Here is a 27,375-nt window from a genome sequence, read left to right as displayed (position 1 = left end):
TTGGAAGCATAACTGACTACCTCATGTTATTATAACTGACCACCAGGGCAGAGGAACAAGAACATTTCGCTTAAGTTCTCATCTTCCTACCAAGGCAGAGGAACTTATGTTGGAAGCATAACTGACCACCTCATGTTATTATAAGTTTATGTTTTTTATCTCAATCATATGTTTTCATGACATGTTGCTTGTGACTATGCATTTGGTCACTACCTTAAGTGAGAACTACTTAATGGGTATATTATATACTCATTCTATTTTACAGACTTTGTAGGTAAGGACACAACATAGGTGTCATGATTGGACATCGCTCAAGGGGCCAACCATCAAACTCACTATTTTGATCATATAGGCATTTTGTTCCACTATGCTAATGTTTAAGGATCTTGGTGTTTTGTAAAATAAACTTTTTGTATATTTTTGCTATTTAATTAATAAAATTTTAGACATGTTCTTTTGAAATTTTTACCAAAATACATCCCATGATAGAAAAATCTAAGTATGCATGTCGTAGCGGTTGGACCTTATTATGTAAGGGTCTGGTCGTTACAGTTTGGTATCAGAGCATTTGAGCCAAATAGGCTCTACTGCATTAGAAGAGTCGTGGTGTTTGATGGTTCGGCCTATTAAGTGATGCCCATGACAAATACGTTGGTAAGTGAAATTTTCAAACAAGTAATTTAGTAAATAATTTAATAAAAGAAAGTATGAGTAAAATAAATAAATAAAAATGTATGATTAGATTGTTTCCTTGTTATGAAAGAATGTGTGTACCCGATGCCACCACAACGAGTTCCAATACAACGAGGTAGATCTCGAAATGAACCCACAGGAGATCAAAATCCAGGACATGGACAAACACCTTATGTGTTACTTACACCAGAAGAACTACAGGTACTAATACAGAATATGGGTAATGGAAGCACAACCTCGTCAATCGCACCAATAATCAATGATACAAATGACTTGAAAATCATTCGAGAATTCAGGAAGTTGAATCCTTCAATATTTGACGAATCATCCATGGATCTAGCTATAGTAGAGAATTGGATAACAGAAATAGAAATCATTTTCTGCCACAAGAACATCCTAGAAGAACATAAAATAAATTGTGCCACCTTCATGTTAAGAGGTGATGCAAAGTTCTGGTCATACAAAGAACAATCAAAGGTTTGATCTCATGGTAGCAATTTAGTCAGGCTTTTTACAAAAAGTATTTCCCTTTGATAGTGAGATATCAAAAGGAAGTGGAATTTCTTAATCTTCATCAAGAGAACATGTTGGTGGCGAAGTATCAACGAAAATTTGATCGCTTGTCTCACTTTGTTCCTCGGCTAGTGGACATGGAAGAGAAGAAAACAAAAAGGTTTATTTTAAGGGGGGAAGAATGTAACTGTTGGGATTGGTGTCCTAATTCTTTCGGAGTCTTGTAGACATACACATTGTTATGAATAAAATAAGAGTTATTTTAGTTTTGCATTTACTCATATCCAATAAACAAAACTCCATGGTTATTGTATGTAAACTTAAGCATGTATATGAGATATACAAGTGGGTCATGCCTTAAGTGATAATCTAAAAAGGTCTGTAGTATAAGGATTAAGAAGGGATACCTGATCCTGGTGACACTACGGATACGACCCGCTTTGTAGAGGTTTGTAAGTGTTGTGAACTACTACAGATGGTAGATCATGACCATTCATGTGGAGACATGCGAATGGAGGTGTCCTATACAAAGAGTTTGTATAAGACCGGACCACAAGATGATTCGTCTCTTTATATAACGCTGTTGATATTTGAGACTTACATCTCACCTAAACGACCATAGGTGACATGGTCTTAATTCTAAGTGTTTTGGGAACTTCTACCTTTGAGGGCGGTCCTTTGATTAGTATGGGTGAGAGTGGCCAGATTGCCAACTCAACAAGCCTACCTTTTTGGGGATTTGTCTAATTTGGAAGTTGGGAACTCAGTTACACAAGATGGAATTCACTCCTTCTCCGAAACAGGGGTAAGTAGATAGAATGCTCTCTTAAGAGCTGATTCTGGGTCTTGAACATAGTGGCCACAACTTCTCTTTGGAAGAGAGGACTCAGTCATAGTAGAACTATGACTTATGTTCATTAGAGGGATCAATGGTACTTAAGAAGTTAGATGTAACTACAAGGGTATAACGTAAATTGGCCCAACTGTACTTACGAGCGATCTGTGAAGGGTTATCACACTGTTGATTGGTTGATATGGACAAAAAATATATCTGTTGTAAGGAGAGTGTGACTGTCGGCCTTTAATGGAGTGCCCGACAATTAATGGATGGTGGATCTCGTGACTAAAGAGCTTAGTCAGTTATTCACGTACCGTTGGAGCTTCAAGCTACAGGTTCATAAGGTCCCTTTGGTAGCTCAATGGATTCAAGTTGAGAATCAGTTCTTGGAGTTAATTTGAAATGTTCAAATTGACAAGAGGAAATTCGATTATATATGATATAATCAGAGTGATGTATGAGATACATCAAGTGGAGGATTAATGTAAATATGATTTACGTTAAGTACCATAAAATAGAAAAATAACTATGGTTTGTATGTTCCATGAGATGAAATATTAAAACTATAGGTTATAAAATATGGTAAGTTGGTTATCATATATATTTATCATTAATTATTGGATAATTATCTCTTTTTCTCTAATAACCAATTAAGTGAGAGGTTATTGGTGGTTTTATGGTAACCGTGAGATAAAAGGAAAAAAGTTTTCCTAATTTTAAGGGAGTTGCTTAATTCGGAAAGAATTCATGGAATGCTATCAAGTGATATCGTTTCACAAAACGATAGCTCACAGAGAGACTAAACGACTGTGGAGTGTCACTATATGATAGTTCACTCAGCTGGTCGTAGTTAAACGATCACAGGACATTGTCTATACGATAGGTTGCCTTCTTCTACACGATTGAGCATTCGTCTATATGATAGACACTTCTCATCTTCCACTTGCTCAATTGTCTTCACGATTGTTGTTCCTCCAGTCTCTGGCCCACACTTCTAGATTCTCACATCGAGAATACCAAGGTAACCATTGTGGTGGTGTCCTCACTCAACTCGACTGAGTTTGAGGTTTTGGAGGTCGTTCGTTGTGTGTTCGCGTTGTTCGTGTGGTGGTTGCTGTTGATCGTGTTGCGGTCATTTTGTTCGAGTGTTCGTGTATTGCTATCTTGGAGACTGAACGAGCATTTTTTATCGAGGAAGTTTGAAGAATGAGTCTTCAAAGGTATGTATATCCTATCCCTTGATCTTACCGTAAAGCATGTTGTAATTTCGTATTGTGCATGACCTGTTAGTTTCTGTTTTGTGACTGTAATTGTTTATGTTCAATTTCGAATGGAATTTGGACGATCATTCGGCTGCTCATGGAAATCCTCATATCTGATTTCCTTCAGTTGGTATCAGAGCCAGGTTGTTCTGATATTCCAAATTTCACTTCTGTTTTGAACTTCTTTTACAGTTGTGGTCGGTTTTCTGCATTGCGTTTAAGTGTTAAACACATTTGTGAATGGATTTTGATGAATGTTTATAGGTTAACTACCTCTGTTTAAATCTTTCTTTCAATTACAAAGTGTTAACTTGTAAGGGCCCCTGTGTTTTTGGGCATAATTAACAAGCAATTGAGTCTGTAATTCAAAGTGTTTGAGTTGGTCGAGTCGTTCATGATGAAGTTTTGAAGCATGGAGATGCGGTTCTCAACGAGGAAGAAAACCAAGAGTTGGTCGTATCGTGTAGCCTCATGTAAACGATCGTTGGGATTTGGCTAAACGATCGTGTATATTTTTCTACGTGATCGTGTAGTATTTACTAAACGATCGTTTAGCTAATGCTAAATGATGGGGTAAAGTGTTTACTTTATCGCGTAGCGTTGGTTGCCCGATTGCGTGGACACTAGAGGTAAACAATCGAGTGGGAGCATTTGATGCTCATCGTTTAATAAAAGACGCGCACACTAAACGATCGTGTAGTTAGCATGCCTCATCGCATAATCACTGACTACACGATCACGCGGTATATGATACTTTGGCACTCACTCAGCGATCGTTTAGACGATTGTGCTTCACCGCATCGTTGTAGTTTAAATGATTGTATAAGGCTTACGTTGCTTGTTCCGCACTGCATGATCGCGTACCTCATGCTTCATCGCATAGTAAAGGTACACGATCGTTTAGCTCTGGAAGCATTGGTAAACGATTGAGTAAAGCGTTTACTCTTTCGTGTAGAAGATCACAAGAAATTTGGTACACGATCAGTGGAGATGTGGACTTCGACTAGACGGTTTAAAACCTGGTTCGCCTGTTTGAATCGGAGACTCTTTTCTTTTGTAATAGTTAGCTTTTAGTTTTGAGGATTTGAGGCTAATTATCTCGATTCATCAACTTTTGTTTAATATACATGAGATGTATGTGGTTTATATGGCATAGTGTATGACATATAGATTTGAAACCCACCTTAGGTTGTGAAATTATTCATGCATCATGTATTATAAGTGTTATAATATGGCATGATGAAATTACAAGAGATCATGCACATGCATCATAAAATGTAAGAGTTATATTTATGCATGTAGTAAGCATATTCATGCATCATCTTTATATTATAAGAGTTATAGTATAAGGGTGAATGGAAGCATGTTTGCTTGGTTCGTTGCTTATTTGTATAAGAGTTATATAAAAGTAGCAATAAATGAACAATGCATGGAACATGACACTTAGGCTAATTTATAAACGTTATGAATGCCTTATATGTGTTTGCTTTGTGTTGTGGATGGTTTTTGTTGTTTCTGTTATAAGCGTTATAATAGAAATTAGAACTAAAATCGATAAGAAAGAGTTGCATGTGAACTTAGGCGAACTCATGTTTTAAAAGATTTTTAAAATTGGATTGAGATAGACCTAAGTTCAAGATTCTAATGGGATAAGCAACCTAGTTTTAATCTTTTTAAATCGGTTTAATAGGATCAAATTGATTGAAATAAAAGATTAAAATTGTATTAAATCTATCTATAAGGGACCTTTTATCTAAGGCGAGTTCTATTTAGGCTGGGGTACTTAAGCTGACGGAAACAGAACACCCCTACTTGGGAACCTACCTGGAAAGGTGAATTAGATAGATTTTCTGCAGGCATGCGACAGTTGGTCAAAGACTCCGTTAAAGAGTTTAATGGATGATGATCAAAAGTTGTTCAACTTTCCAAATTAAATGTTACTTTTAGGCAAACCTAAAAAGTCACTTAGTTAAAATTCTTAGCCATGTTTTTTCTAAGTAAACTAAAACCTAGGTTATAAAATACTCAGTGGGAGGAAGAGATATATATGATATGTCAATGATTTCACTCACGTTTCTCCCCGAATGTTCACGCCGTGAGATTCATGCTTGACCTCATGGTGCCCTGAGAGTATCCCCCTTCGATGGTGTTTGCATGAGTCAATATCAAGGTGGACGGAGAGAGTATTTATAGTAAGTGGGTGAAGGGTGTGTGTCAACACGTCCTACGGTCTCATTCATTGTGGCTACTTGGGGCAGAACTCTAGGGCATAAAATGTCGAGTCACTTACGAGAAATTGTTAAGTAAGTTAATGATTTCTTGACCAAATCAATGATGGCTAGTCATTATATGAGCAAGAGTTGTTCTTGTATTGATGGCTGGTTGAGAATGTCTCAATTCAGAGGAGGGATAAATTAACCACCCTTCGGCGGCTTTTGTCCTAAATCTTTGAAGCGTCATTGCGAAAATAGATGTCACACGGGGTTCATGTTAGTTTTGCTAAACCGTATTGGATGTTGTTTGTTTTTTCAACAAGTATTTGCTTAAAACCTAACGTAGGTCAATGTGTTTTTGTTTTCAGCAACATGTTTGATTTTTCATTAAATGCCTCTAGTTTGACCGATTTCTTATAGTGGAAAAAGTCCTGTAAAACGTATTTTGTGGTAAACAACCTCGAGTTTATTATGGTTGAGGAGTGTCCTTAAGTCCCGACCCTTGATGCACTGCAAAGTGTTTGTAATGCATATGAGTTGTGGATGAAGGCTAATTCATTGGCCCGACTTCACATATTGGTTAGCATACCTGATGCTTTGGCTAAAAGGGTTGAGAACATGGTCATTGCATGTGAGATCATGGACTCGTTGCAAGATTTGTTTGAACATCAGTTCTTACTTTTTTAGCACAAAATGGATGGATGACAAAGAAACATAAAAAAAGATAAATATAAAAGAAGATAAACATTAAAAAAAAAGATAAATATAAAAGAAGATAAACATAAAAAAAGGAAGATAAATAAATAAATAAATATATATATATATATATATATATATAGGAGAGGTCGGGTAAAACTTCCTTATAAATAGGGAAGTGGCGCACTTTGTTAAAAAAAAAAAAAAAAAAAATGAAGAGCATTTCAAGACCAAACCATAAGGAATAATTAGGATTGCAGTCAAGATAAGTAGTTTATCTCACATTCTCAAATGTTTTATGGTAGTGTACTTTTTTTATGTTACTTTATTATGTTCTTATTGTTATGTTGCATTACATGTTTAAAACACGTTTCTCTACAAGGGACCTCCATGCATTATGTTTGTTCATGATTATGTTAAGATCAAATTTTAATTAGGTATAGGTTATGCTTCTAGGGCTAGCAGGGCATGTATGGCTGCACCCCTCTAAGCCCAATCTTACGTTATGTTTATGCTAGGGAATAGTAGGGTATGTATGGTTGCACCCCTCTAGTCCAATCTTACGTTTATGCTAATGATTGATGTTGGATGCGACTCTGGCCCTACTGACTACATGACCCGCTAAGGTTAGTTTTTATTTAAGTCCTCATCTTCCTACTAGGGCGGAGGAACTTACATTGGAAGCATAACTGACCACCTTATGTTTTTATAAGTTTATGTTTTGGGTCCCAATCATATGTTTTCATGACATGTTGCATGTGACTGTGTATTTGGTCACTATCTTAAGTAAGAACTACTTACTGGGTATATTATATACTCATCCTATTTGATAGACTTTGTAGGTAAAGACATAGCCTAGGTGGCATGACTGGATGTCACTCAAGAGGCCAACCATCAAACTCACTATTTTGATCATATAAGCATTTTGTTCCACTATGCTAATTTTTAAGGATCCTGGTGTTTTGTAAAATAATTTTTTTGTATAGTTTTGCTACTTAATTAATAAAATTTTAGATATGTTCTTTTGAAATTTTTACCAAAACGCATCCCATGATAAAAAATCTAAGTAGGTAAGGACACAACATAGGTGGGTATATTATATACTCATTCTATTTTACAGACTTTGTAGGTAAGGACACAGCGTAAGTGGTATGACTGGATGTCACTCAAGGGGCCAACCATCAAACTCACTATTTTGATCATATAAGCATTTTGTTCTACTATGCTAATGTTTAAGAATCCTAGTGTTTTGTAAAATAAACTTTTTGTATAGTTTTGCTACTTAATTAATAAAATTTTAGACATGTTCTTTTGAAATTTTTACCAAAACGCATCCCATGATAGAAAATCTAAGTATGCATGTCGTAGCGGTTAGAGCTTATTATGTAAAGGTCTGGTCGTTACACCCAAACCCGATCAGGCCGGTTCCTATCCCATGAAGCCCGCCCGGGTACTTTTAAACACATTTCTTTTGTACCTTGTGAAGAAATGATGAAGCCCGACCGGGTAATTTCAACCAATTTCTTTTCTACCCGGTGAAGACCTAGTGAAGCCCGATCGGATATCTTAAAAATTAGTTTTTCTGTCTTTTTTTCCTACTTATCTCAACATTTCTTTTATACTTGATGAAGACTTGGTGAAGCCCGACCGAGTAATTTCAACCAATTTCTTTTGTACCCATTGAAGACCCGGTGAAGCCTAACTGGTTATCTTAAAAAAAGTTTTTGTTTTTTTTTCCATGTTTTTTTAAACTTTCAATATGTTTATGGCATATAAAAATTAAAAAAAAAAAAAAAATCAAGCAAGCAAGCATAAATAAAAGCAAATGAATTCTAATATAAAAGAAATTATCGAACTATTGAGAACAAAATAAAATACATAACTTCTTCGAGGTGTACAAAATCACAACTTTGTGAAGTACAAGTTTTGAACTTTATGAAAGACTTTTCGTTTTGGGGATAATTCGGTGAAGAGAACTTTGTGTGAATCACAATTTCGCGAAGAGAATTTTTTGTGAATAAAATTTTTCTTGTTGTGGGTTTTAAAACAATTAATTTTGGTGAAGAAACTTTTGTGAAGTAATTTTGGTTGTATAACAATCTTTTTGTTGTAGGTTGGTGGATAATTTTTTGGAAATTAATTTGGTAGATTGGTTGTTGAAATTCAAAAGTGAGAATTTAATAACGGGAGCATAAGAGTAAGCGTACAAATAAAACTTCCTATCCTTACATCATTTTCATCATCAAATGGCTCAAACAAAATTTATTTTTCAAAAAGAGGTAAAAAATACAAAGTCAAACCTCCAATGGGTCGTTTTTGTCAATTTGCCTTTCCCCAACGCACAGGAGGCGACCACCCTAAAAGGAGAAAAAAAAGAAGGTTTACTATAAGGAAAAATGATTTGACGCAAGACTTAGAAGATTTGGTTTCTATAACAATCCAACTTCCTAACTCACACTAATGGATGTTATTACATGCCTACACAAGCTTGAAAATAAATCTTTTCAAAATGAATGATAGAATCAAATCCTTTTGTATAAAATATAGAATTTCGTCAAAATAAATGTCCATAACCCAAAAACTTTGCTTAGACAAGTTAAAATAATTTAAATAATCATTAAATGAAACACAATCAAGGAATTCAAACATTTGTGTGAAAACCAAACTATGAAAGACTCGAGAGAACATTTACGGAAGTGTTAGTCTAGTCCCATAGATTCAGTCACGGATTCTTCTTATCATTCGTCGATCTATCCATCCATTTATCTGAAAACTATATTAGAAGAAATGGTAAGTATAAAAATATTCGGTAAGTGACCCACTAGTGGGACCAATTAGGTTAACTCGTTAGCTCTTCCTATCTAGAGCATAGATATACATATTGTAACATAGGCATAGGCATAGACATAAGCATAAGTAGTTAGGGTTGGCATAAATCCCCGTGGATCCTCGCCCCAATCTGGGCGGGGAATTCCCAATTTGACCGGAGATGGGGTCAAACCAAGGATAAAAAATGGGTCCCGATCGAGGACGGGAACAGTATCCCCGCCCCAAATATTTTTTTAATAATAATAACATTAATAAATAAATAAATATATAAATATATATATAACAGTAGCTAGTTTTATTGTTTTAACTTTTTTTTTTTTAATTTTTTAAATTTATTTCATAATATAATTATATTAAACTTTTTATTAAATCTAAAATGTTTTTAATTATTAATTTAAATAATTAAAATAATAATAATAATAATATTTTGTTATATTAAATATTTAAAATTTGAATATAAATATAAAAATTTAATTGATTTTAACTAAATAATTAATTAAAAATAAACGAGAAAATTTTCCCCCCGGGGACCTGATCCCCTAACGAGGATTCTCCGACCCCGACCTCGACTCCCCAAAACGGGGAATGGGGCGGGGATGGGGATTATAAATCCCCACGGAGACGGGGACAAGGAGTGCATCCCCGACCCCACCCTGTCCCGTTGCCAACCCTATAAATAGCAAACCGAAGGCATGCAGATATAGGTAATGATCCCAATGGGGTCACTATCATAAGCATGGAACACACAATTATAAAGCATAATTAGTGAACCTATAGATTCACAAACATGAGATGTACACATCCTAATAGGAGAGCTAAAGATCACCACTTAGTCTAGCATGCATCATACAACCAATAGGCCTTGTACCATAGTCATATTATCTTAGCCTAGCATGCATCAAACAACTTATAGGCCCCGTACCACAATCATAATCATAGTCATATTATCTTAGCCAATATACCTAACATGCAAAATACAACATAGGATCTTGGGTAATGTACATATCAACCATAGCTCACATGCTTCCAACACATCCATAACAATCTTTATAGTCTATGCATTTCAAGTCACTCTAATAAATTAATAACATGCTTCCAAGGTATACAATCAACTTAATTAGGGTATCTGGCTTCAGTAGTAAGCTATCTACCTCGATATTACGTCCAACAATTTAGCAATTCGACCTTTGTAAAATTATATATGTCCGATATTTTAGATACCTATGTTTGTTTTATGAGAGAATTTTTTAGATATCTAGGAATATTTTTGAACTTATGACTATTCATTAACACATAATTAATTTAATATAATTTGAACTTACATAACATATTTGTTTTTATCCATTTGAATTTCTTTTTAAATTTATACAATTCATATTTTTTTTTAAAAAAAAAATAATATATATTAATTTAAGATCTTTGATTAAATAAATATTAATTTGATTTGCGTTTAAATATTTTGAAAAAAATATAAAAATGCAATATAATAAAAAAAAAGGGATATGTATGGTCGACAATATTTATTTTATTTATATAATGCAAAAAAAGAAAAGAGATATGTATGATTGACAATATTTATTTTATTTATATAATGCAAATAAAGTGTGTGTATGTGTGTGCACGCGCGTGCGTGTGCGTGTGCGTAAAATATCTAAAAGAAAAAAAAAGACAAAAAGATAAAATAGGAATACCTTAAACATGAAAATCCAAAAAACTCTCAAAAGGGCATACAATATTTTCAAGATGTCCCGTGAGGGTATCTTAGGATGCTTGAAAATTTACAGATGTCAGGACATCTTACAGTTTACAAAATAAACATGGTAATCGAGATATCTATTCCATATAAATTTAGAAGGCCTCCAAAACAAACTTCCCTAACAATATATTTTAAAAATGAGAAACTTATACAAGAAAATGAAGAATTTTCAATCCTCCCTTAAAACATATATATATATATATATGAAGAAAAAAAAAAGGACAAAAAGATGAAATAGAAATGCCTTAAACATGAAAATCCAAAAAACTCTCCAAAGGGCATACAAAAAGGGTATCTTAGGATGCTTGAAAATTTACAAATGTAAGAACATCTTACGGTTTACAAAATAAATAAATGTGGTAATTGAGATGTCTATTTGCATACAAATCTAGAAGACCTCCAAAAACAAACTTACCAACTTATACAAGACAATGAAGAATTTTCCATCCAAATCTTTCAAAATAATCTCAAATCTGTTCAATAAAATCTTTTCAAAAAGTTAAAATCGCAAATTTTCTTAACAAACCCTTTAGATCTAATTTTGAAATACAATAGAATTGTAATTAAAAATTTAGAATAAAACGTGGACATAAACAATAAAATAAAGAGAAAAAATAATTTTTTTTAGGTTGCGAGTTTAGTTTCTACTTAATTAGTTTTTTAAATTTTACAATTTTAGTCCTCAAATTTTAAATTTGATTTCAATTTAGTTATTAAGTTTCAAAGTATTATAATTGTAACAGTTTTGTTTCAATTTGAATTCTAAGTTTTCAGATCCACTTTTAGCTCGGTTTTTCAATACGATGTATCATATAACTCTTTTACTTATAATAAACGTATAATTAATTAAATTTTATTATTTTTTAATTACTATTAAAATTAATTTTAAATTTCACTTTATAATTATTTTAAATTAAATAATAAAAAATCGATACAAGCAATCTCTTTCCTTTATAAAAATTCCCACAAGCATTGTGTGTGGATTGGAGTGTGCGGTGCGTTAATTGTACGCGTCCCTTACGATGAACAAGGATTCCCTTTTCCATATCGAGAATAATATTATCCAGATAACCATACACCCCAAAATCATCATAGCCGTACATCTTTCTCAACAAAACTCCATCCCCACCGTCCATTCTCTCAAACACTCGCCTCTATATATACTCTCCTGACTCTCTTCATTCTCCTCAAGCTTTTAATATTCGCATTCTGCTTCGCCTTCAAGCTTCAGGTACAATTCCCCTTTTCTTCTTCCTTTTCAATTTTCAATCTATTACTTTCTTTTTGGGTTTCTGTATTTTGTGGTTGTTTGTTTTTTGTGTTCTGTTTTTTAATTTTGATCGTCATAATTGATCACTGTTTGTTCGCTTAGGAGTTTACTTCTTGCTGTCTTCCCTATGTTTGTTTGTTTGTTGATTTTGATTTTTGTGGTTCTAATTCTCTCTATCTTTTTACTCCACTGTGATTTCTGATATTGTTAGAATTCGTTGATCTTTATACCTCTTGTCCCTGTTTCATCTCATACGCCTCTGTTCTGTGAAACTTCTGAGTTTGGGAATTCATCTTGATCACAAATTTAACTGTTTTCTAAAGTATTCTAAATCTTATAGGAAACTTCCTTTTGGGTTTTTAAATCTTATTTTTCGTCTTTGGGCTATGAACTTTCAACTTGTCTCTTCTTTCGACTATTCTATTTGATCTCTTGATTTTGAATACGAAACTATTTTGATCCCCTTATAGTTTTGTTGGAGTGTTGATTTATAATTTACTTTATCATGTCGATGGATGATTTAAATGTATAAGAGAAGAGAGTCATGTGTTCAAATTTCTGGAATGTAATTTTTCTCTCTTGTATTCTACACTTTTTCAAAGCCGATTATTGATTTAGCATGTATTAGAGAGAGACGTGTGTTCAAAGTCCTGTAATGTCATTTTCTCTAGTGTATTCTACAATATTTCAAGACCAAAGTATAGATATTATCAAATTAACTTAACCCATCAGATTAAGCTTTTAGTGATTTAACAAATCTTTCCTTCTAGCTAACTGAGGACAAGTGGACTCAAATATTTCTCTTCATATACATTTATTGATCAGCTAAGTAAATAAAAAATGTGTTGGTTTCAAGTTTCTACTGTATAATTTAATGAAAAATTAAGAGTAAGGACTGAATTACTTTAAAATTCAGGGATTAAAATAGAATTTTTGAAAGCTTAGGTGTCGAAGTTGAATAAGCATGGAAGTTTGGGATTAGAATACAATTCAAACCAATATTTTATCTTGAATACAACTTACTAGTTCACCAGTTTCCATCAAGAAAACTACATTGGCATAGTTTCCCACATTCTTTTTGACTTATCAGTTTCAAAATATATCTTCTCTATCAAACAAAATATCTGCTGATAGCTAATCTTGCTGGTTAAACTCTCAAGGGCGAATGTTAAATAGTTTTTTCTTTGTGGGTGGTGGAAACAGCTTCTTAGGTGCCTTCGGTTACCACCAATCAAATTACATGGTTGATCTAGACGTCCAGATTCCAACCGCTTTCGATCCCTTTGCTGACGCCAAAGACTCGGATGCCCCTGGAACCAAAGAATACGTCCATATAAGGGTCCAACAGAGGAATGGAAAGAAATGTCTAACAACAGTTCAAGGGCTTAAGAAAGAGTTCAGCTATGATAAGATCCTTAAAGACCTGAAGAAGGACTTCTGTTGCAATGGGAATGTTGTGCAGGACAAAGAGCTGGGGAAGATAATCCAACTCCAAGGCGATCAGCGCAAGAACGTTTCTCAGTTCCTCGTTCAGGCTGGCCTCGTCAAGAAGGATCAAATCAAGATACATGGTTTTTGAGTAGGATCCTTAAATTGTTTGCTGTTTATGTTATATATGTGTGAAGTATTTAACTGAAGTGTGATGTGTGGAGAAGGGGAAATATACTATATTGATGAATGGTCTATCTTTGTTGCAAGCTAAGTCTGTATACTTCTGTTATGATTTGTTTTTACAGTGTATTGACAAAAGAGGGTTGTCATGGAATATTATGGCTCCCTTTTATTAATTAGAAAAAAGGATGTTTTCAGTCTACAAGAATTATTTCTCACCTTCAGGCTTGCTTTGTCAATATACATGATAGATGTATGTTTGTTTTTTCTTGTATTATCATTTGGTTAGTGTTTTATATTTGTGTCTAGGTGGTTAGTGTAATATGTCTTTGATTTTTTTTTTTTTTCAATTTTAATAAAGTATCTAAAATTTTAAATTTCGCGCCTTCCTGAACTTTTAATATTCTACTCTAATAAGTATTTGATGAGAAATTATTTTAAATGATAAAACTGTGAAAAATATTTATAAATATAATAAAATATTACCTTCTAATAATACTCTATTGTAGGTAGATTTATATCAGGTAAATATTTCTTATTATATTTTAAAACAATCTAAAAATTAATGGATAAGCAATTTATTGGATATAAGATTGAACAAATGTTAAAATTTTAATTTTATGTTTAGTAGATAAGCTTATTATACACAAAATCAGTACTTTGGAATTATTAGAAATTTTCTTAAGTTTAGAAATTTAATTGATATAAAATTAAAAGTTTATTAGACACACTTCAACGCAAGATCTATCGAACACAAAATTAAAAGTTTAAAACTTACCGAACACTTTTACGTCGAACAACTAATAGACACAAAAAATCTTATATTCTAATAGAAATGTTTTTCTGTCAACACAATTAAAAATATAGTAGAGATTTTAAAGGGTCGTTAAGCTCTTTTATAACTATTTAGTTTTTCGACTTAAGTTCATAAATACTATTTTCTTTTATAAATTTATTGTTATCCAGCCAAATATTGAAAATTAAAGGGTTATATATAGGTTTGAAAATTTTGTTTTTGTTTTTGGAATGTGACTAGGAATTCAAATATTTTAACAAAATTTGGGTACCTTCATTGAAAAATGGAAAGAAAACAAATCTAATTTTAAAAGACTGGAAAACTGCAAGATAAAAGAAAGTTGCATAGACACTTTGATACTTGATTAAGAGAGTGAAAAAGTGTAGAAGCTTAGAGCTTAAAGAATGAAAAATGGACTTTGACTCAAGCCTTGTTATTTTCTAGGTCATGTTACCTCTGATCTTGTTTGATGTGAGTTATTTTCATTGGTCCAGAGTCACTCACAACAAAATCAATACAACTCCAAAAAAATGGATGAACAAAACTTGTAATTTAATCCACTAAAAAAATAAAAAGAAAAAGATGGAAAACAGTAAAAGTCACTACTCTTAAAAAGGCCAAACTCAAATGGCAACTCAACCCAAAAAAGGTCCCAATGTTAAAAAAAGCCGAAACAAAATACCCAACCATTTTCGGCCATGACTCTTTCCCAGTCTATTTTTTCCTCTTTTCCTGCTTCCACTTTTTTTATTCAAGCAAAGACAACATTTAAGAAATAAGCAAAAGTCAGAAAGATCCAATCTTAAATCAGTCAATCCTAGGCAAAGTCATCATCTTTTTTGCCCAAAAAGAGTCAAGATCAAGTGGACATAATTAAATACTCAAGTAAACAAGTATATTTAGGCAAATACAAATTCTCCCGTCCAAGCAACTATCCTTAAACATAAGCATGGTTTACACAGGGCAACAAATTATACAGAAAAATATAAACAACAATTCAATTGCTATGCAAAAATATCACATTAAAACCTGAAACCAATATTTTAGGTGTAGTCTTGATATTTCGCTGTCGATGGGCAAGCTTCTTAATAGCAATTCTGCTGTAGATGATCCCTTTGATGATCTTCTGTATCATTCTACAGGTTTAAAGCATTTGGCTTGTTGGGTTCCACTTCTCATCATTGAACAGAACTCATCATAGTTGATTCTTCCATCCTATGAAAATCATATAGAAGTTAGTTGCATTTTACCAGAGAAGATTTAGGTAGGACTACTGTAAATATGAACGAACTTACGTTGTCTGCATCAACTTCAGAAATGATTTCTCTAATAGTCTCTTCATCACCCATTCCATAATCTTTCATTGCAGCTTTTAGCTCATCTCTTGTGATATAACTGAAAGAACGATAAGCAAATCCTCAAAAAGACTGAAAAAAGTTGTTTCAAAAAGCAGATAAATGCTCATATATTCTAGGATTAGAGACTGACCCACTGTTGTCCTTGTCAAAATGCTGAAAGGCTTTGTAAAGATGCTCTTCTTTTTCTAGCTTGTATCTATGCATCGTAGCAGTGATGAATTCAATGTAATCAATCGTACCATTTCCATCCACATCGGCCTGAAACGGCAAACCAAGTTCTCTCAGTTCATGTGAGGAAAAACAAATAAGAACTTTGGGTGATTAATAATGTTTGATCATATAGTACCGCTTCCATAAGTTGTTTGACCTCAGCCTCACTTAGTGTTGAGCCAAGCCGGGCCAGTCCAGACTTCAATTCTGCATAAGTGATGGTTCCACTTTTGTCGGTGTCCATGTTTGTGAACATTGCTTTCAGGCCTTGGATCTCTTCCTCAGAAAGATTTTCAGCTATAACCTACAATTGTTTCATAAACTACCTGTTAATATCATGAACTTCTTCACCCCCCACCAAAATCAACCACCGTTATGGAGAACTCTTTATCCCTGGCCCCTCAATTAATTATAACTTCTGCTATGTCGAAAAGATAACCAATCACCTTCAGGGCAAGTTTCTTCAGTTTGTTCATTGCTCTAAATTGCTTGAGTCTTGTAAATACTGCACTGTCTATTGGCTTATCTGATGCATCTCCACCTTCTCTCATCCACGGATGCTCTAAATAAGATAGACAATGCCATAACCCAGTTAGATGCTATAGATTCATATACCATTTTTTTGTAGATTTTGTTTAGGAAAAGAATTCAAGAAAGCCTTCACAGACAAGATACAGACATACCGAGAACCTGCGCTGATGTAATCCGGTTTGCTGGGTCCTGAGTTAACATTTTCTTCACTAGATCCTTGGCACTCTTGGAAATTTGTGGCCATGGATCACTTTCAAAGTCAATATGTCCTTGCAATATTGCATCAAATATGCCCTTCTCAGTTTCTGCAATAAAGATCATGTTATTCACAATACCAGCCAGGCATTTTTCAGACAAAAGAAAATGTGATAGGATGTTTGATAGACAGAAATATAGCAAGGAGAAAAAGAATGTAATCCTCTCTTTTACCTGCCCAAAATGGAGGTACACCACTGAGTAATATGTACAACATGACCCCAGCACTCCAAATATCGATTTCTTTCCCATATTTACGACGTAATACCTCAGGGGCAACATAATAAGCACTTCCTACTATGTCTCTGTACACCTTTCCTGAAAAAGGTCAATAAAGAAACAAGTCAAATGCTAATTTTTCAGGGGAAGCATATATAATTACATCAATATATCCTGAACTCTTCAGCAAAGCTCGAGTCCATTTGGCACAAGTGCACTTGTTACTCGGGTATAATGATTGTGGAGCAATTGCTATCGCCCATGTTATCAAATTAGTTGGGAAAACTTGAACTACACTATCTTGAGTTATGGGTCCAGTCTCCACCCACGTTTTGCAGAAAAGAAGTTTTACAACTATCTATTATAACCTATAATCATCATAGGATGTATCTTAGATGTGGACAAAATTTTATCAAGAGTCTGCTAGAGGGATTTTGCATCTTACTAAAGTGACTTCTAACTCTGAATTTTCTTGCTTGAATTGTTATATATTTAAAGTATCAGGCAGATTGATGTTAAGTATATGATCCCATTACTACTCCCTTTCACACTAAAAGCAATTCACAGGAAAAACTACATATAGATATCAAAGCAAGAATTATTGAGAAAAGCAGAGAACCAATTAACACTCAGTACAAGAATTATAGAAAACGTCCAAGCATAAAATGCTGCGCTTCATCCTCATAATATTAAGAAGAAAAAACATTACAAAATGGAAAAACAAAAGTTAATCATGTTTGAGGCCATCCACTTCATGAAATAAACTCATACAACAATCCATTTCAAGAAAAGAAATTAATGATAAATTGAAGAGATTTAGACAATTCGACATTGGTTGCCAATTCTGTCAGTAAGAAGGCATTAACAACCATTGAAATGAATAAAACGAAAAGATGATATACGTGCTACAAGAGTTATGTACTTGCCAAACCTAGCCACCTAGATAGGCTTTAGTTGATGAAGAAAATACCTAGGAAAGTTCAAGTCTTCAGGGTTGAGGTTATCAATCCATATAGAACAACCTTGACCAAGAAGAATAGTTCCTATACCCATGTGAATTGAATACTTATAAGTTGATTTCTAACAACATTTTGTTTTTATATTGAGGTTGACTAGCTCTTATCTGTCATTGTTGGATGAGTACATGAATACCACTAACTACCGAATCATCAAACTTGTAACTTTTCAAACATTTGAACCGGCATCAGCATGAATATACTAAGTAGTTAGGTGCAATATGCAAGATATAATAAAAGTGGTTTTCAATCCTATATTTAATTCGGTGAGTGATTTTATTCTTGAAATTTCAATCTCAATAATTTGCGTCTTAAAATTGAATATGAGGTGAAACAAATACCTTCCGAGAAGTAAATTAGAAAAGCACCAATAAACCAATCCATAGCTCATACAAAATTCAACCAACAAAATATTCAAAATCGAGCCAGAAATATCCAAACTCAACAGTGGAAATACGAATACCCACACCTAGCTACAAAAGCAAACTAAGTATAAGAATTGCCCAAACGTAGCAATAAAAAGTCAAAACCTAGCTAACATGTATGCACCATTAATTTAAATTCAATTCTATTAAATTGTAAGTTCAAAACTAAATTGACTCATTGAGCCAAATACAAGATGAAAGATGAATTTCTCCCTAAAACAAAAGCCCCACAACTTTGAACATTTGCCTACACTACAACAGATGATCACCAAGAACAATTGTAGATATGAAATATATATTAAAAAAAACATATATCTAGTTCTACCATCTAAAACTTTTAAGCCACACAAAAATTCCCACACATTTGACCTTCTAAAATCATCAAGAAGAGCAATACCTATTAAAACAATCATAGAGAAACAAACAATCAAAAAGTCATGAAGAACAAATCCAATAAGCAAAGCAAGAATCTCACCCTCTTCAATGAAAACAGACAATCCAAAATCTGTTGCTTTGAGCATAGCATCTTCCTCTTTGCTAGCAAGCAGAAAGTTCTCAGGCTTGAGGTCCCTGTGCATCACCCCCATGAAATGACAGATGTGAACCACATTAACAATAGACCTGCAGATTGAGGCAGCTGCTTTCTCACTGTAATGACCCTTTGCGATAATTCTATCAAACAACTCGCCTCCAGCGCAAAGCTCCATGATCAAATGAACCGATTGCTTATCTTCATAAGCTCCCTTGAACTCGACTATGTTGGGTTGCCCACTCAAATGCTGCATAATGTGAATCTCCCTCTTAATATCCTCCTTATCATTTCTGGTCACAAGCTTCCTCTTCGAAATTGATTTGCAAGCATATTGCTTACCAGAGGAATTCTCAGTGCAGAGATAAGTAACCCCAAATTGCCCTCTTCCCAATTCTTTCCCAATTGTGTAATGCAGCTTAACATCCTCTAATGGCTTCCCAAGAATCGTATCAGACCTGAAGGCAGCGTGTTTGGGGCTTTTGGGAGGACCGGATGACTTCGCCTTCGCCGCCGCCGCCGCCGCCGCCGAGTGGTGATTTTCCGGCGACCGGTGAGCGTGTTGAGCTGGGGCTTTTGGTTGTTGTTCATACCGATCATACTGCGGTGAGTATTTGCCTTTGCTCGTGCAGATGCCCATTTCAGATAAAATCAACGATCCCCCACTGAAATTGAAGATCAGAAACTCGAAAACAAGAGAACCCCAGATGGAAAATTGGTAGTAAGAATCTGATTTCTGCTGAATCTTGAAAAAAGAGGAAATGGGTAGGAACAGAAATTCAAAAAGAACTTCGGAAAGGGTTGGAGATGGAGGGTTGCAGGGAAGCGAAGTTCTCTGGATTTATGGAAATGGGGATCGAAGACTACGAAGGGAGAAAAATGGAGGCTGGGAACCGAGTCAATGAATCTGAAGGAGTTGAGAAATTGGTCAATTATTGTCCATTGTTGAAGGGGAAGAACTTTTAATGAGATAAAAATATAAACGAAAAGAAATATCTTGCAGCTGATTGAAGACAGCTGAGTAGGTTTATGTAAAAATATATTTATATAAATTCATAAATAAGAGTCTCCATCCTTGAAAGCCACCACCAACTTCTCTCTCTCAAATAAATAAAAATGAGTTATTTAAAATAAATAAATAAATAAAAATGAAAAGCCATCAATCACACTTGTCAGAATACAATAATTATTCTTTTAAGTTTTATTTTAGACTCTCCAAGTCTTAAAAAAAAGCTTTTCATTGAAATAGATATATTTTGCCATAACTTATATTATGTTTGTTCTATATGATCTTGTATTATAAAGAGAGAACAAAACTCTTAAATTATTATTGATTTGTAGTCAACTATTTAATTCATAGATAATGTGACTTTGGCTATGTGTAATAACGTGTTTATGTGAATATTATTGAAATAATGAATTTAGTTAGAAAAAAAAATGAAGTAGATGAATGAGAATACTAAGAGGTAGAATCATACGGTAAAAATAAGTAAAACATTTAGATAATCTATGAAATAAAATAGAAAAGTCAAGTGTAAAAATATAATATAAACATGTTTTTTTATTTTTCTAAAAGAGAGATTTTTTTTAACCTAAGAGGGAATTCTTTTTGTTTAAATTGAAAACAAACAAAATTATGTTGACATGGCTTTTGATCGAATTGCCAAGGGTAAGGAACATGTAATAAGATATAATAGAATATTTTGAGTTCAAACATTTAAGTTCAAGAAAATCAAAGTTTGACCTTTCAATTAAAAATATGATTTTAATCAGTTGAGTTATGCTCGTGTCAATATATATGATTTGATCATTTTTTTTTAATAAAATAAGGCCTGATGGGATTCGAATCATCGACTCAATGATCACTAATACATTCAGATGCCAGCTGAGCTATGTTCTCTTTGATCATATGATATGATCATTTTATCTATAAAGTGAGAAATTTAAAGAGGATAACTTGATGGAGAGAGGAAGCTTTTGAAATGAAATTTCAAAGACATTTTATGATAAATAAGACAATGAATATTGATGGATTGATATATTCTCAAAGAGCCAACAATTGAGAAATCGTAGCCAGTGATAGAAAAAAAAAATTTGGTTCCTTTCTAGAGTTACCTGAACGATTTAGATATAATTATAATGATCCATACTTCTAGGATGCTAATATATGCATGCATAGGTTTGAAAGTAAAATTTTCAAAGAAGATTAGATAAAAGAAATAAAACTTTTATCTCATTAAATAAAGTTCAACAATAAAATCCTAAAAAAGAACATCGTCTAAGTACCCCCGACTCTGATTTAAAATAAATTGAACAAATTAACAAATTAATAAAGGAATAAATGAAATAACCAAAAATTTTAAATACTAGACTCCCAGACCACATCATATAAAAAAAAACATAAGTGGGGAAGTAGTATCATGTCCCAATAGCCGGGTCACGGATACTTCTTGTCACTCACTGATTTATCTTTATCTTTACCTAAAAAACATGGAGAGAAAATGATAAGTATATAAATATACCCAATAAGCGACCCATTGCTGGACCCACTAGATGAACTGTTAGCCTTCCTATCGAGACTCAAGTGCACAATTGCACCGTAGGTATAGGCATAGGTATAAGCATAAGGGGTGACCCGAAGGCACGCTTTCATAGGTAGTGACACTAGGGGTACAATCATAAACATAAGTGGTGATCCCAAGGGAGCACCATACATAGGCATAAGGTGTGAATCCGCAGGCTCACAAGATGTGATGTGCATAGCCTGATAAAAAATGCTAACAATCACTATCAGTCTCATATAGGCATAAGCTTACAATCAAAGCCTTAAATCATGCTTAAGTTTAAGAACAATCTCACAATTCATCCAGTAATCAAACACTGCAACAATACATAATATCGAAATTTCATGGCATAAACATAAGCTTCCATAATTCCAATTGACCAACAAACATGTCATAATATTCCAGGCCAACATAGGAACCAATAATTAACACATACTTGGGTTCAAGGGCGAACCGACAATAGGTAACTTACCTCAAAACAACAAAAAATCTAGTGTAACTACATTAATCCCCCTTTCTAGTGTTGAGAAACCTTGAGCCTAACAGTACTACCTAAAACAAAAATCAATTCGAACCTTATCAGGATTAATTTCACACACGAAACTATCTTAGACTTCCCCAAATCATTTACCCAATACGTAGTGTGACCTTTAATTACTCATAAATGTCAAACAATAAGCCAACCTCATGCATGACCTTGAATTTCAAGGGTTAAACTCAAACACAACAACTCAAAAACTACAATGTTACCCATAAAGTGTGCTGAAAGCCCCAATTTCACTGTCGAAGCTATTGAACAATGCCGATAAATGCTTCCAAAACTCCAAATTAACCTTCAAATGCCAAGAAAAAGTGATTTTAAATCCAACACTTATTGAGAGTTTAAGAAGCAATCAAGAAGTTAACCAAAAACCCAAACAAACTCAACCTTACACAAAAATTCAAGACCCGGTGATCGAAAAAAGGAAGCATGGTTGGTAACTGGTGAACGACGGGAAATAGAGGCGGCGGACGTTGTTGATCAAGTGGCTAGTCACGCGGCTGAGCTACGGCATGAAACAAGCAGCAAATGTCGACAATCATACGCATAAATTGAAGGAACCATTGAAGGCCCTTGAGCGAAAAACGGGATTGATCCCAAACCCAAAATTTACAAAATGTTTAAATTTACAAAAATGAAATAGAAATTATGCATCTAAAAAATAATTTATAGCATGCTTGAGAAAAATACAGAAGAGAAAAAAAAAAAAGAGTTTGGAAACCCTTACCTTTGAAGAACTATTCTTCAAGAAAAAAAACCCTCGAACAAAAGGAACACCACCTATTCTTTAGATGAGAATCTAGGAGGTCTGGGCTCTGACTATTTTGGAAGAGAAGGGATTTTAGAGAGATGAGAGCAAGAGATTGGGAAGAGATTGAAAACTTACAGAACCTTCCTATAATTTTCCTTCAGGGAGAAAAAGATGAAAAAAAAATCACTATTTCAAAAACTGGCTTCCCACTCTCACGTTCTAGAGAGAAAAAGGAGGAGGTCCCTAAATTTTTTTTTAAAAATAAAATTAATAAAACAAATTAATTTTATTAAAAACTTTAATATATATATTTATATGATACCAACTTTATCATATAATATATATTAAACTATATGTTATATCAAATATAACATACAACCTATAGTTTAATATTGTATCCAATACAATATAACCTATAGTTTAATTCTCTCAACTACGGTATTTAATATAAATCCTATTTGTATGAAATTTAAATATTTGAATCCAATTCACATAATTAATATTTAAAATCATATCCAAATATTTAATCCCTCTCAAATAAACTTTATATTATAATGTATCAAGGAGCTGTTTGGTATGTGATAAAAGTAGAGAGTTGAGTTGGTAATTATATTTGGAAAGTTAAATTATATGGAGAATTAAATTGTTTGTGTTTGTTGTGCAGAGTTGAGTTGAGTTGGTAATTATTGTCTGTGTTTGCTGTGTAGAGTTGAGTTGAGTTGAGTTTGGAAGTCTGTGTTTGAGTGCAAAGTTGAGTTGAGTTGAGTTAGGGTATCTGATGCAGTTTTTTGTGAATGAGATTAGTTCTATTTTTTTTGTTTGTTTTTTTATTTCATTTTTCATTTTTTAGTTTTATGCTTTGCTAATGTTGATTAATTTTCAATTATGGTGTATTTTCTCAAATCATTATGACATAAACTGAACAATCTCAATTTTTTATCTCAATTTATCGAACATAATACATTTCATATTGCTGCTTAATTAATTGGTATATTGTATATTGTATGTGTATATATATTGAAGGTAATTATCCCAATTACTAATGAATTGGTATATTGTATGTATATATATTGAATCTTGCTAACTTAACATTATTATTTCACATATCATATACTAGATAACTTAACAGTTTATTTTTATATAATATGGATAGTATATCTGGAACTGAAATTGTACATAGGATAATTAACTTTCATTTGATTATGATGGTGAGAATGTGATGTAGTATAGTAACATTTTTTAGAAGATCATAAAGATAATATGAACCGACCGAATATGTGGTCATTTCTAAAAAATTCACAAAATATATGTTATTTAGGGTTGAAATATTAGGTGGTAAGTCTAGTGGGTCTGAACAAGTAGGCGTGTACAGTACCGTAGTCGTTTGTCTTCTAGTACAGCTAGGAAGAGGTCTGTTTTTTGTATGTCCATGCCAATGATATCAATTAGGTCACATCTATCATTCTCAGTGAGCCCTTCAATATCGAATATGGCCTGAACTACCTCCTTCCGACGTCCAAATTCCATCTCATATTTCTCGACTTGCCACACAACAAGTCTACTTATGTACGCTGACTGCATATCAACGATTGATCGCATGATGTCGATCATTTTATTCTGGAATGTGAGTCGTTTTCTCTTACTCCCTCTAGATTGCTCTACTGATACGCTCGCTCTGCTGGTGGAATTATCTGGTACACCTGCTTTCCCCGTGGATATATCTCCTTGATCTTCTTCCATTGCATCCTCAGGCGGTTGGAACTGTTCATTGTCAAGGGTAGGGATTCTTGTGACCTAGCCGAATCTCGTCTTCCATTTTCTGAATTAAATTTGACGCCATCACCACTAAGGGCTCGCAATAGTGCCTAGTTGCCCTATCCTTCCTAAATACACTTGATAGTTCATCGTAATGGGGGAATTCTTTGTTCCACAATCCCTTCGCGTTATGATGACTCTGCATTTGTATATGGAAGCAGTATTAAAAATTATACAAAAATAGGTTTAATGTACACTGTTTACTATTTTAACAAATTTAAATGAACCCAGATATCAAAGATCTCCCTATCCACCTGAACGCACTCGAACTCTTCGTTCCATCCGAACCCTGATTGATTTAACATCTCTGTTACTGTCGAATATAGTTTCTTCAGACTTCCAATCTTGCATTCAATGGTATTCTAGTTTAGGCGACAACCGGGAAACTTCTCCTCCACTATTAGCTCCAAGTGTTGTAGATATCTGGTCGGAAGGTCCCATTGTCAGACTTCCAACCGGACTCCACCAAAGAGGTTAGGGCATTCACCAACCTAACATCCTCGGCTTTTGTCCATGTATGTTTCGATATCTTTTTCCATCACTTGCCATTCTAATTCATCCATGTATATATTATGAAGACATTATTCAAACTTAAATAGCTTCGTGCGACATGTTATAAAATAAAACACTGAAATCATAAACTGAAATAGTCGAATTAAAAATGTTAACGACATGAATGAAACACGTGAATATTGTTAAACAAGTAGATAAGATGTTCAAATATGTCTTCCTTCAGAAAAATTAATCATAATCTTTGCCATTAGGAAAACATTTTGGCAACCAAATCATCTCTAAATTGGGTCCATTCATCCGAGGTTTCAATAATTTCAATATTCTCTCCCTCCGTAACAGTAGAAGTAGAATTCTCGTTCAGCGGATCATCAAGTGATGCACCGATGCCCATCTCCCTTGTGATTAAGTTGTGAATCAGGCAACACACAGGTATTGTTCGACATTGGACTTGTCCCGGGTAGAAGGATTTTCCTTAAGAATTGCCTATCGCCCCTTCAAAAGCCCGAATGCTCGCTCGATAACATTTCTTGCTGATGAATGCTTCATGTTGAAAAATTCTCTCGGTGTTATTGGTGTGTTGCCTGCGACACGCCAGTCTGAGAGATGATATCGTTCCTCTCTACACGGAGCCAAGAATCCTTTAGCATGGTAACCAGCATCGCACAGGTAGTAGTAACCTGTACCATTTCGGGATTGTAATACATGTCTATTAATGGAGTAACTAAAGGTTGCTTATATACATGAGTGATTTTTTGTCACACCCCGCCCCGAGCCCGTACTCCTGAGCCTGAGGAGAGGTGAGGGACTGCAGATACCACCCTTTTGTGATACCTACTGTCCAACTGAACCTCTTTACTACACTCAATAAACTTTAAGTCAAAGAGATAACAACAACTAATTAAGTAGACCTATTTTATATTACAACAATGTAATGTTCATACAACTCCAAGACTTGATTACAAAGTTTAAAACAACCATTCTTAAAACCCTCCGGAAGTGTAACTGTGGCTTGTGGCAGACCCTAGAACTCCTCACCTTCCGCTAACTGGGGAGAAAACATTTGAAAAAACGGGGTGAGCTTGCTAGCTCAGTGAGTGACAAGAAAACTAATTCTTATGAAAAAGAAGTACCGTCATGCCTTAGGTACTTTTGCTCAGATACCTTCTTAAAACTGTGTCCTTCAGTATCGAGCTGCTCGGATACCTTCTCAAATGTCCTTCGGTATCGAGTTTCAAGTAAAACTATTCATACAATGACTTTCTTTAATAAAACGTAGAAAACATTGTAATTATTTAGTCACTCACCTTGGCCGTTTAGGAACCTTTCTCTCTAGAAGTTCCTTGGTTATCTCGGGCTCCCTTTTGAACCCTAAGATTCAGATTCAATTTAAAACTCAGATTACTCATAGTTCTAAGCCTTATCTCGAGATACTTCCTTCTACAAACATGCTTTAAAATATCTCAGGAAGTTTACCTTAAAATATTAGCTTAGAACTCCTCGTGGTTTTTTTGGAATCAACAAAACATCAAGGCTAGCCCAAGCTTATTTGACAGCTTGACCCTTCTACCTTTTTCTCATTTTCCAACCCGATTCCTTGGAGCTTCTTCTCTGGTAGCCCTACCCTAAAAGCTAGACTCTCCTATCTTTCATGTGGCTTTAAAATCACTCCAAATGCACGAGTATTCTAGGATATATCCTCATCCCAAGTTGATGCTACTTTCAGACTTCACTGTTCGACAGCATCTCCTCCTCTTGGAACTTTCATGACCGACACATGGTTTTGCTACCAACGCATGCATTCTTCCATGAATGCATAATTCCTCCCACTCGACCCTCGTACGCTCTTCCTAATTTCTTTTGAGGAGAATTCGAGTGTCTAAAGACGTCCTTGGCCCTATTTATAGGCGTCCAAAATCTCCCCCCAGCGCGACACCTCCTGCTTGGCCGCATGTCCAAGCGTCCTTTCCCTACCCTATTAATGCAATCTTTACGCCATCGTAATCCAAGGTGTCTTACTCCCCTTTTTCCAACACATAACCCTCAAATTTGTATGTCTTCTTGTGCATCCACCTCATTTTCTTAAGGCCCAAGATTTCTCCTCAACAAGCCACATGTCCGGATGATTTAGCATCACCATGGGCGCATTCCACACTCTCAGGATCGCAAGCCAT

The 27,375-nt window shown here is 34.2% G+C and overlaps 1 protein-coding gene and 1 pseudogene across 2 annotated transcripts; one reads left to right on the top strand and one right to left on the bottom strand.

Annotated features, from left to right (window-relative positions):
• Positions 1–11,890: 11,890 nt before the first annotated feature.
• LOC120089837 (protein translation factor SUI1 homolog 2 pseudogene) lies at positions 11,891–13,883 on the top strand (annotated as a pseudogene). The gene is made up of 2 exons (XR_016524628.1): positions 11,891–12,031; positions 13,274–13,883. The product of XR_016524628.1 is annotated as a protein translation factor SUI1 homolog 2 pseudogene (transcript).
• Positions 13,884–15,012: 1,129 nt separating this feature from the next.
• LOC120089836 (calcium-dependent protein kinase 2-like) lies at positions 15,013–20,160 on the bottom strand. Its single transcript, XM_039047242.2, has 8 exons — positions 18,967–20,160; positions 17,006–17,149; positions 16,729–16,881; positions 16,492–16,607; positions 16,182–16,349; positions 15,966–16,093; positions 15,773–15,872; positions 15,013–15,692 (listed from the first exon to the last, which is right to left on the bottom strand). Exons 1-8 carry the CDS (start codon positions 19,658–19,660, stop codon positions 15,609–15,611), a joined length of 1,587 nt encoding a protein of 528 aa, XP_038903170.2. The 5' UTR covers positions 19,661–20,160; the 3' UTR covers positions 15,013–15,608.
• Positions 20,161–27,375: the final 7,215 nt, after the last annotated feature.

This window comes from Benincasa hispida, chromosome 11, assembly GCF_027475165.1.
Source record: "Benincasa hispida cultivar pf3 chromosome 11, pf3_genome.v1.1, whole genome shotgun sequence".
Lineage (NCBI taxonomy): Eukaryota > Viridiplantae > Streptophyta > Magnoliopsida > Cucurbitales > Cucurbitaceae > Benincasa > Benincasa hispida.
Note: the sequence above shows the minus strand (reverse complement) of the source record. Positions and strands in the feature narration are given on the sequence as shown.